This window comes from Ciona intestinalis, chromosome 5, assembly GCF_000224145.3.
Source record: "Ciona intestinalis chromosome 5, KH, whole genome shotgun sequence".
Lineage (NCBI taxonomy): Eukaryota > Metazoa > Chordata > Ascidiacea > Phlebobranchia > Cionidae > Ciona > Ciona intestinalis.
In genome coordinates, this window is record NC_020170.2 from 4920952 (window position 1) to 4931437 (window position 10486).

At 37.2% G+C, this 10486-nt stretch overlaps 3 protein-coding genes across 4 annotated transcripts in view; 2 read left to right on the forward strand and 1 right to left on the reverse strand.

Annotated features, from left to right (window-relative positions):
• The window catches only part of LOC101243525 (caskin-2-like), an 11560-nt gene extending 11510 nt beyond the window's left edge, over positions 1 to 50 (forward strand). Inside the window, exon 15 of the mRNA XM_018811877.2 lies at positions 20 to 50. Coding sequence (XP_018667422.1) covers positions 20 to 50 — 31 coding nt within the window. The remainder of the gene's footprint in view (positions 1 to 19) is intronic.
• A 34-nt stretch (positions 51 to 84) lies between these two features.
• Positions 85 to 1723, forward strand: LOC100183630 (the record flags this gene model as incomplete). Its single annotated transcript, XM_009860396.1, is given in 2 exon segments — positions 85 to 234; positions 571 to 1723. Coding segments are annotated over 2 exon segments (260 nt in total), but the record flags the coding sequence as incomplete, so codon positions are not given.
• Positions 1724 to 2301: 578 nt separating this feature from the next.
• On the reverse strand, positions 2302 to 10411 carry LOC100185993 (fibrillin-1-like). Of its 2 annotated transcripts, XM_026834423.1 has the most exons (16): positions 10180 to 10411; positions 9773 to 9892; positions 9110 to 9226; positions 8620 to 8715; positions 8301 to 8388; positions 7615 to 7748; positions 7196 to 7318; positions 6753 to 6875; positions 6106 to 6228; positions 5719 to 5841; positions 5295 to 5417; positions 4828 to 4950; positions 4262 to 4432; positions 3535 to 3738; positions 3084 to 3245; positions 2302 to 2691 (listed from the first exon to the last, which is right to left on the reverse strand). In XM_026834423.1, exons 1-16 carry the CDS (start codon positions 10394 to 10396, stop codon positions 2642 to 2644), a joined length of 2097 nt encoding a protein of 698 aa, XP_026690224.1. In that variant the 5' UTR covers positions 10397 to 10411; the 3' UTR covers positions 2302 to 2641. The 2 variants fall into 2 exon arrangements, with proteins under 2 accessions (XP_026690224.1, XP_026690225.1); XM_026834424.1 differs by lacking the exon at positions 5719 to 5841.
• Between the last annotated feature and the right edge of the window lie 75 nt (positions 10412 to 10486).

Consider the following 10486-nt stretch of genomic DNA (forward strand, 5'->3'; position numbering starts at 1 on the left):
TTTTGACACAATTTTTTAGGACAGTACAAAACGCTACTTTTTATAAATAATATTTATCTTCTTACCCCGCAGCCCCACCCCCAGCCATTAAGCCAAAACTGCCGCCTAAAACCTCATCGAGACAAACCAAGCCCGAGCCTCCGCCCCCGAAACCCCCCCACCCACGTAATGACCCAGTAGTGGAGACAGTCACGCCCCCAATTCCTGACGAAGTACTTATTACTGCTTTAACAGGTATAACAACTTATTTTTTTTGTTGTTGTTGTTAAAATTTGTTTTTAAAGCTTTAAAAATGTAAATTAATTTTGCTGTTAATACCTGGTATCACCTAAGATAAGGAAATACTAAATAGCTCTCACTCATAAGCCGTATACAAAACAATATATAGTAGGGTGGGGTAAGATAGGACATGTTTTCATTCCCCTATATTTATAGATTCATATACCCGCATCACTAAAAGTCCGTTGTTAATTAATGAAGCACGATTAGGAAATATAAGACTTGGGTGTTAACAGTATACCATTTTACCCCACAGTACTGTACTTTACAAAGCCACCATTTTCTTTACAGACGCAACAGACGACGCTCCAGAAAATAGCGAATCGAGACAGAATTTCTTGGACGACATTGGCGTAATGTTTGACGACTTGGTCCTCGAATTTGACGAGATTCTTAAATAGTTAGTTTGATATGAAGGTTCGAGGGTTATGCAAATGTTGGAAAGAGACGACTCGTATATTTTGGTGTTTCTTGGGTTAAATATGGTCACCAATTCGGAGCCGCTTCTTAGAACGACAAAATGACTTAAACCGAGTTAGTATTACTCCATCGCCCTGAAATGCCGGCGAAATGATTAAATATTGCCATTGATTATTAGAGCAACTTTTGAATAAGAATTGTTGTAAAATATTCGAAAAATTTGGCCCTACACATTTTAAAAGGCAAGCGAGCAACGTTGTGTAAACATTGCCGTTAACCTTAGGATGAAAGCGATCTATGATTTGTAAAGCGATTTCTTGAGTTTGGACGGATTTAACCGAAATCATTTTTATTTTATTTTTATCTTGTTAAATGGGCCGAAGATGTTTCATTGTGTTGTAGCTCCTCAGGCAGCGTTAGTTGTCCCAACCATGATTAAGTCCTACTTCGCCCTAAATCATTGTGTTGCGAATTTTATTTTAATATTTTCCCTTTTTTTGCTGCGTGTTTGATTCGCCGAACGAATGCAACTACATTATCGGTAATTCATGAGGTTTCACCACCTGAATAAGCAGCAATAAAACGTGCGTGCTTTGGTGTTCTTTATGCGTTGCATTATAAACAGCCTTTTCACCCAGCGTTATACGGTGTCCCTAAATTTGCATTAAAAATCCCATTACCAGGCAACCAAACAATGTAAAATTTTATTAAAGGTTAAATTTCGTTACACCGTATAAGCTACACCTCTTTTTAACTTTTTTTGCTCTTTCCTTTTCGCTCCGGCAATTCTAACATCTTTGTACATGGTTACCTTTTAAACTGTACGCCACGGGCCGCCCAAGCACTTTTAATTTTCGCTGTATCGTTTTTATTTTCGGCGCCTATAGTTCGACATCCACGGTATGCTACCATGTATGGTACACCCATGGTTCTACACATAAGGTACCTTATTATCGTGTACCGTCATCTAAATCACTTTGTACACTGGACCGGTTCAAAAAGAATAAATTTTAAACCTGCTAAATGCGTTATCTACTTTTGATTATAGAAATGAACATGTTATAACTATTGTGAGTATTAGAATGTCAATTTATATATCTAGTTACGTATACATCGGGTATAGGCACAGTTAGCTTAGTAGTTGAACTAATAATAAGGGTAAACGAGACCTTCTGGAAATTGTTTGTTTTTATGTATATCACACTACCGAGTTTTCGTCTTCCGTACGGCGAGATACCAACACGGTGTCTTGCTAGAAGATTACGCCTGAAGATTTGGATAATGTGAGCTAAAGGTGTCCCATCTTACCCCACAATATCATATGAAACTTTGCAATATGGAACGTTTACCCTATACAATACAAACTGGCTTGAATGCTTCCAGTTGTAACCACAGTAAGTATTTTAATACGATGTGATTCATTCCACCGCTGTGTGCATTCCGTCTTTTGCTTTACGAAGCGCCTCTCGCTTTTCGTTGATTGCTCATTTGCAAAGTAGAAAGCGGGTTCTATATTAGCGTTTAGCCAACACCGCCTCAGTCTTAGCATACAGCCTTTCTGGTCTATACCGCATCAGTCTTAGTGAAAAAGAATACAACAACTTGTGTTTGCATGATTTATTCCAAGAGTTTACTGAATGATTATTGCACTATTAGTAAGACTGGTTTTATGTTAAATATAACTACATCAGTTGCAGACAAGGTTATATGTTTTACTTTAAAGCCAATATGATTTTAGTTCAGATTTTCGTGTGTGAATATACCTGATGTACTAATATCTATAGAATCAGCTTGTAGGTTACGTTTTCTACGAGTTAGTCATATATGAAATCAAGTGCTTTTGTGCCGAAATTTGTTAAGACTATATAGTCACTACTTGGTCGAACGGTTACATGGTTACACTTCTCTAAATACTACGTGTGCTACATCACTTCGATGATTTCTAAAGCATCGGGAAGCGAAGATCTGGTGGGTAATCCTCGTGGAGAGAATCTGTAATATGAATAAATACAAAAAAATGATAGATATATTACCGTATTTCAAAAGCCTATAATCATTAGGTTTATTGCTAAAACTGCATATAGCTATTAAATGAATGAACGAATGAAATTTATCTCGTCGCTTCGGTCACGATAACGCAAGTTAACAAAAGCAAAAAGACGAGTATTAGTAACGGTAAAACAACCGCTGTTAAACAACTCTTTTGGGTAAAACAGAAAAAGAAATATATTTTTGATGTGGGAAAATTGACCAATGTGTGCTTAAGTGTCCCGTCTTTTCCCACTCTACTAAAACGCTTTGTAAAAAAAATCTCACTCTTGGCTCAGTGAGATTTAGCAGTAAATACTTTGGCTTTAATTAAACAACCAACACTATTAACTTACCGCAGTTGCGAGTTATACCACACTGTGTGCACATATGGATGTCAATCTCGCCACAGAAGCAACCGCCTTCGGCACAACAGGCACAATCCGTGCGTGTTTTATCAAAGGGACATTCACATCCGGTGGCTGCGGCAGTCCAGCCGTTGAGGAAGTACAAGTTTTCTGTAGGTATAAAAATAAAAAAATGATGTGTTATTAACTATTTATAGAAGCTAAGATTCAATGTGTTCCTTTTTCGTTGCAATACGTGAGGTTGATGGCAGATTAAAAACAGCGAATATTACTTTAATGGTTGGATAGTGTTATAGAAGTGATAATGTGATATTTTATAAACCTCATACTTGCTTACAGCATTGGCCGGTCTATCACGTTAAAGAATTTTATTTTCCTATTTCGGCAATAACGACGGACGCGTATATACTAGTAAAAAAGCACTTTGTACAGAACTTACCGCAGTCGAGTTGGTGTCGGTGTTCTCCAGATTTTTCAGTTCCTGGGATTTTATGTCCCATGGTGTTGACGCACCAACACTTGGTTCCTTCACATTGCTTGGCTTTGTATCTTCCTCTCAAGTCGCAACTCATCGGTTTCACCAAGTCAGTGACCAATCTGCTGACACGTCGTGTTCGGTTGAAAAAGCAAGGCGCGGCCTCCTCTGAAAATAACCCAGAAATTATCAACGACATAGCATAACATAATTTTATTTACCTCCTAAAATACAATAATGAGGACAGATTTGCCCCGGTGTGGAGGGCCACGACAGTCGCTATAACACAGGTGTTCTTTTTCAAACACCTCGTGCCCGCTTACGAGTTAACTTATTGATGGTAGCTCGAGCCTCGAACCCGTATAGTCTGGTCGAGTGACTTACCACACTTATTTAAACACTGTAAATTTACCAAGAATGTTTAATTTAGTGCGCCGAACACTTACTTTATGGTTATACAGTAGGGTGGGGAAAGATGGGACACCTTTTAACTCTATTTTCTCGTCCCATTTAGTATTAAACAAAAAACATCCAAAGAAATATAAAACCATATGCCATCTTAACGACTTCCATAGTCCGTTGTTAACTGTTTAAAACACGATCGGGATATTTGGATAGTATGTGCTAAACATGTCCCAATCCTCCCACCGTACTATATATAGACACATTAACAACTCCACTCTGAACTCACCCATAATATCATACTTGCAGTCCTCTCCATAACCACACTGTACGCACTTATTGGGGTTCTTGGATGTACATTGGCATCCACCTTCGATGCAACAAGCACAATCAGCGGTTCTTGTTTTATCCCAATAACAAGGGCACCCGGTGCGACTGACGGTCCATAAGTTGACGATTTCTAATCAAAAACAAGGTTAGTTATTGATATAGAAAATATGGTTTTAAAACACAATTCACATTTATAAAATAGGTCGTATTAGTATTTTGGCAGATTTATTAGTTTTGAGAGTTCTTTTTCGAGACCACCAGTATTGGATGTATGAATGAATGTAACTTATTAATTCTCGCGTGGCGGCAACGATATTCGTATGAATGCTGGTGTTTGTGTTGTTCACTTGATCATTATTGAAGATTTTTTGGTGTATGGTAAACAATTGATACATTTTTAAACTATGTGACCTGACTTGTATACATGGTAAAGCATTGAATTAGCATACATCATCCTCGTGAAAACTTTATACACCGTTTGCTTTATACATATAAATAAGTAATATTTTCATATTATCAATTTACCCCTGCAGGTCTTTAGATCCTCAGTAAGATGGAAACCTTCCTCGCAGCTGCAATCGAAGGAACCTGGGTTATTCTCACAGTTGTGGTGGCAATCATGTGTTTCGGTTTCGCATTCGTCGATGTCTGGTAAGAAGAACAAATAAATTTGATTAAAATACATTTAAAAATAACATTTGAAAAAACACATTTAATTAAAAACTGAGACGACATAATCAGAGACAAAATAAAATTGCCAAGCTGCGTGTCAAAGTAATCTAAAAATAGTCGGTTAGGATAAATTTGTACATTTTCCAGCATTCTCTATAAACAGAGAACATTCTAAGCATTTTATAACCGTAGCCTCACGACTCTAGAAGATCGTTTTTAAAAACCCGATTTAAAAATATGGGATATTAAGTGCTAAAGGTATCGTATCTTATTACCCCACGATACTGTATGATAGACTACATACTTATAACTATGCTTACCGGTGCAATCGACGCCATCGCCATGGTAACCGTCAACACAAGAACATTCATAACTTCCAATGGTGTCGTCACAGATCCCCAACTCAGCGTGGCAAGGTGTACCAAGCTCACATTCGTTGATGTCTATAAAATATAGAACTTGGTTAAAAATATAGGTTTGAAACTGATGTTGTTTTAAAGTAAGATGGTTAGTCATTTTTATAGTTTATTAGGTAGTAAACAAAGAGTTTCGAGGTTACATAAACGTATACTATCCTCTCGACTTCAAAAGCACGTTGAAGTTAATTGTTCCAAACACTATATCGGAAAATATAGAATACTATGTGTGTTGACGGTATTCGTCTTGCCATAAAACATAAAAGACGAACCGAAGTCACCCAGAACACAATTTCTCGAACTTAGTTTCCAACTCCTAAAAACTTACTTTCGCACGAGGCTATATTTTCCATGAGAGAATATCCAGCATTACACTCGCAAACATAAGATCCAACATTGTTGTTGCATATGTGTTCGCAGTCGTGAGTGTTCAACTCGCATTCGTTAATATCTTGAAGTATAAGTCAACGAATTACAAAATGCATGCATGTATAAATTATTAAATATAGGAATGTATGAACAAGTGTATTTTTTGTTATTGTATAATCGACAAACTTGGTGGGCTGTAGCAATTGCTGTAAAAATTGTTGCCCAAAGAAACGCGCGGTAGCAGCATCGAGCTTCGTATACAACCTGTATGTTAGGGGCTGGCACTGCGCTTGACAATTAATTTATAAGCAAGGTGTTGCCACCTGTATCTAATAATCCCACGTACCCAAGCAAGACGCTCCGTCTTCCCCAAGCTCGTACCCGTTATCACAGAAGCATGTGAATGAACCGTCGGTGTTGGAGCATCCGTGGTCACAGTTGTGTGTAGACATCGCACATTCGTCAACGTCTGTAGTAAAGAGTTGCGTTAAATGAAAGCCACAAATTCTGTGTAAGCAACAGTGCATCTGGGATTTAGGTCAGATTTGGCTCGTTACCCCAACACCCTTGTATACGTTACGCTTTGAAATGAATGCTTTTACAGATTTACCTCGTATTTTGGCTATATACAGTAGGGTGGGGAAGATGGGACACCTATTGACTCTATTTTCTCATCCCATTTAATAGTAAACAAAAAACATTCAAAGATTTATAAAACTATATCCCCACGACTTTTATAGACCGTTGTTAATTGTTTAAAATACGATCAGAAAATTTGGATATTATGTGCTAAAGGTGTCCCATCTTCCCCCACCCTACTATATTATTCTAGCCACAAACGAGCATTAAAAAAGCTAGGCTAAATAATAGCTAGCTAAACGACATATATATAATAAGCAACATATATATATATATATTTACTCACTATAGAAATGACCAATTGAACAAAACTTCTCATTTTAGTTTAAAAAATCGCAAAATAATAGAACTCACCCTCGCAGTTAAACTCATCCCCCTCAAGTTTGTAACCTACATTGCAATCACAGTCGTAGCCACCCGGTTTGTTGATGCAAACTTGTTCACAGATGTCAGTTTCCATGGTACATTCATCGGTATCTGAAATATATTGTGGTAAAAATTAGGGTTTTACTTATAGTTCTGTCTAATTTTTTTTATTTAATTAAATGTTAAAACGCCGTAATTGATTTATGAAAACCTTACAAAACTTTTAAAAGGTATGGCCAAAAATCTGCAACGATATACTTCTAAACATATAACGTTACACTATGGTTACACCATATATTATTGTTAAGCCTAAATCCGAGGACGTTTCACTCTTAAAGAATAGCATACACAATGAAACATAATAATTTCATATTTACTAAAAAACATTTTTTGAATATTTGTTTATTTCCACAGTAATTTACTAAATGTACCTTCACACTTCTTGTTTTCCGGTGCAATAAGTTGATACCCAAGCTCACACACGCAGTGGTAGCTTCCAATAAGGTTGAAGCAAATGTCACAACCATGGTCGTCGCCCTCACATTCGTTGTGGTCTACAACAAATAGTAAATCGTAACAATCAGCGTATTATCAAAAACGTATATAATACGGCGTGTATAGTAGGGTGGAGGAAGATGGCACACCTTTTTATATTGTTTTCTCGTCTTATTTAACATATAATAAACGTATCTAATTACCCACGAAGCAACATACGTGGTAACTCGTAAGCGGGCACGAGGTGTATGAAACAGAACACCCGTGTCATAACTGCTGTCGTTGCTCCGCTACCCGAGAATAAATAAGTTACATTTATGATAATTTAGCTTATTCGCTATAGTGGTTCCTTTACCTGTGCAAGTGAAGCCAGTGTCATCAAGCTTGTAACCGGTAGGGCAGTCGCATTCAAAGCTACCGACCGTGTTGATGCAGATGTCAGAACATCTGTGGGTCTCTTCAGTACATTCATCAATATCTTCGGAGCAGCTGAATACGAAAGGTACAAGCATAAGGTGGGTGTACGAAAGACTTAATTCTATATTTCTTTTTTGTTTCGGTATTCGTTGGATTTTAATTATTTCGTTACCAGAATGCTCCAACTTCCTAAGTACTGAGGGATCAGGGTCAGATTCACGGAAAACTTAGCGGTTACAAATTCAATAATTTATTATATTTATATTGTTACAGGCATATGTATATTGGTCTCTAATGTGCGTGTCTCGCGCTGTAGAAAATTAAGATGTCAGGTGTATGTCTTCCTTATTAAACACAATACGGCGGAATGTAATGTTTAGTTGAGGCTAAAATTGATTAAAACTTATAGCTTGAAGAGTTTTTTTCACGTTTATAAGTGTATATGAATGACTGTAACTTGCTCTATATCCCCGCGTGGCGGAAACGACAGTCGTTATAACACATGTGTTAATACACCACACGCCAGCTTACAAGTTACCATGTATGTTACTTTGTATATTATAAGAGCCATAGTAAGAAAGACCTAAGTTTGAAACGAAATTGATTTGAATATACAGCACATACCTGGTGCCTTTGTACCCTTCGCTGCATGAGCATACGTTCACATCGGTTTCCGCAACGCAAACGCCGTTGACGCATTCATCGCAAACAGCTGTTAAAACCAGGAATAATTAAAACATTAAATAACTGCTACCTTTGGAAACGCAAAGCGGTAAAACAATACAGTGTATAATTAATCTAATTACACGGACGCCTACTCGTACGTTATATTAATTGAATTAGGTTTTATTGTTATATTGCCACTGTAAAGAAAGTCTAATAATTAAACGTAAAGTTAGCCTAATGTGGTCGCCATATACGACCGCTGATCTAATTAACTTACGTTCTGCGCACACTGGGCCTTGGAAACGTTCGGTACATTGGCAGGTGTTCGGTTCAACGCATTCTCCACCGTTAAGGCAGTTGTACTCGCAAATTGCTGAATTAAAAACAATTAATATTGTTAGCGACATATAGTGAAAAGGTGGCGCAATTTGATTTCCTTTTTTCGTGTTCGTATGAACTCTAGTTTCGTTCCTTTTATAGCAGATTGTAAATTAAGTATTAAAACCATTTTATGACAATTTAGTTGGAGTATATACGAGTTAAACCTGGGCTAAATCCTAGGTCCCTGGCAAAGTCTCACCAACATAGAATAGAAAATGACAATTTAGTTTACGATAGTTATAGTATTACACAACATTTTAAACAATTTTGCTGTGTTACTCTTTTGGGCTTGAAAGAGCTTTTGCTAAATCAGTGGGCGTTCGCTTTCGGAAATACTGAGCTATATACTATATTTTTGACCGGCAATACTGCCAATATGTACGTACGTTGGCAGTTGAAACCATCACCCAGGTAACCTTCGAAACAAGCGCAGGTGAAAGAACCATCAGTGTTGCCACAATCGGCTTGGAGGTGGCACGGGTTGTTGTCGCATTCGTTGATATCTAAAAAAGGCAACACTACGTTCATATATAGTGGGGGAAGATGGGACACCTTTAACACATAATAATATCCAAATAGCCTGATCGTGTTTTAAACAATTAACAACGGTCTGTGGAAGTCGTGAAGATACGGTTTAATAATTTATTGAATGTTCTTTGTTTACTACCAAATAAAAAAAGAAACTAAATGAAAAGGTGTACTATCTTCCCCCACCCTACCATACCTTGAAACATATTTTGTATTTATCTCTTTGAATATATAAGCAAAGATCCATATCCTTTATACGCAATTAGGTAATACGTTAAGCTAGCATAACACCCTGGTCCCGTGCCGCGCCATGTTGTAGTACCCCACTCGTATACAGAATAAAAGATAAAACACGTTCTATTACAACATTACGTGCTTCGCTGTAGGACCTCACCCATAAAAAAAAGGTGAAACCCAAAACTATTGTACGAAAGTTACGGTTTGTGACGAAATGGATTCTTTACCAAGCATACACAAATATTGTATCATAGCCTACTATAACATTTATATGTTGTGCTTACCGTTGCATGCTTTGCCGTTTGAGTCCAGTAAGTAACCAGTACCGCATGAACAAGTGTATGAACCCTCGTTATTTGTGCATTGTTGGTCACATTCATGTCCACTTACGCATTCGTTGGTATCTGGAACAAGATTGTAAATTTGTATTAATAAGAGACTGAAGATTAAATGTCAACATATACATACCCGGTGGGTTGTTGGGAAAGTTTATATAAAAACTCTTGAATGAATGAATAAATTTAACTAATTTACTTTCGGGTGGCGAGGAATCGATAGTCGTTATAACACGGGTGTGCTATGTTTAATACACCATCGTGATAGTTTTATGAGTTACCACATAAGTAAATTGGTGCCTGATTTTGTATCTTTTTGTAAGGTATGGCTAAATATGTATACAACCCATACTCACCAACGCATGTGGTGGTAGTAGATGAATGATAGCCGGTGTTGCATGTGCAAGTATACGACCCTTCATTGTTGTTGCAAGTGTGGATTCCGCAAGGGTTAGAATCGCATTCGTTGTCGTCTAAAAATAATTCAGAGTTATTTAAATTGTATAGTACTGCGGGTGGGATAGGACAACTCACTAAAACAAACAAATAGGTTGATCGTGGAGTCGTAAGCATACGGTTTTTAAATTCTTATCGCCGTTTATTTGACGCATATAGACTACAGTTGTTTATAACTTTAAGTTGGGGTAAGATGGTCCATGTTTT

What these genes read in the sequence shown, in the direction of transcription:
- LOC100185993 (XM_026834423.1), bottom strand. Translation starts at nt 10,396, where the DNA reads ATGCTTACGACTCCACGATCAACCTATTTGTTTGTTTTAGTGAGTTGT. An exon ending in GAAGGGTACAAAGGCACCAG is followed by an intron (nt 7,749 to 8,300) that starts GTATGTGCTGTA and finishes TTTCGTATTCAG; the next exon opens with CTGCTCCGAAGATATTGATG. An exon ending in CGATGGCGTCGATTGCACCG is followed by an intron (nt 4,951 to 5,294) that starts GTAAGCATAGTT and finishes TCTTCTTACCAG; the next exon opens with ACATCGACGAATGCGAAACC.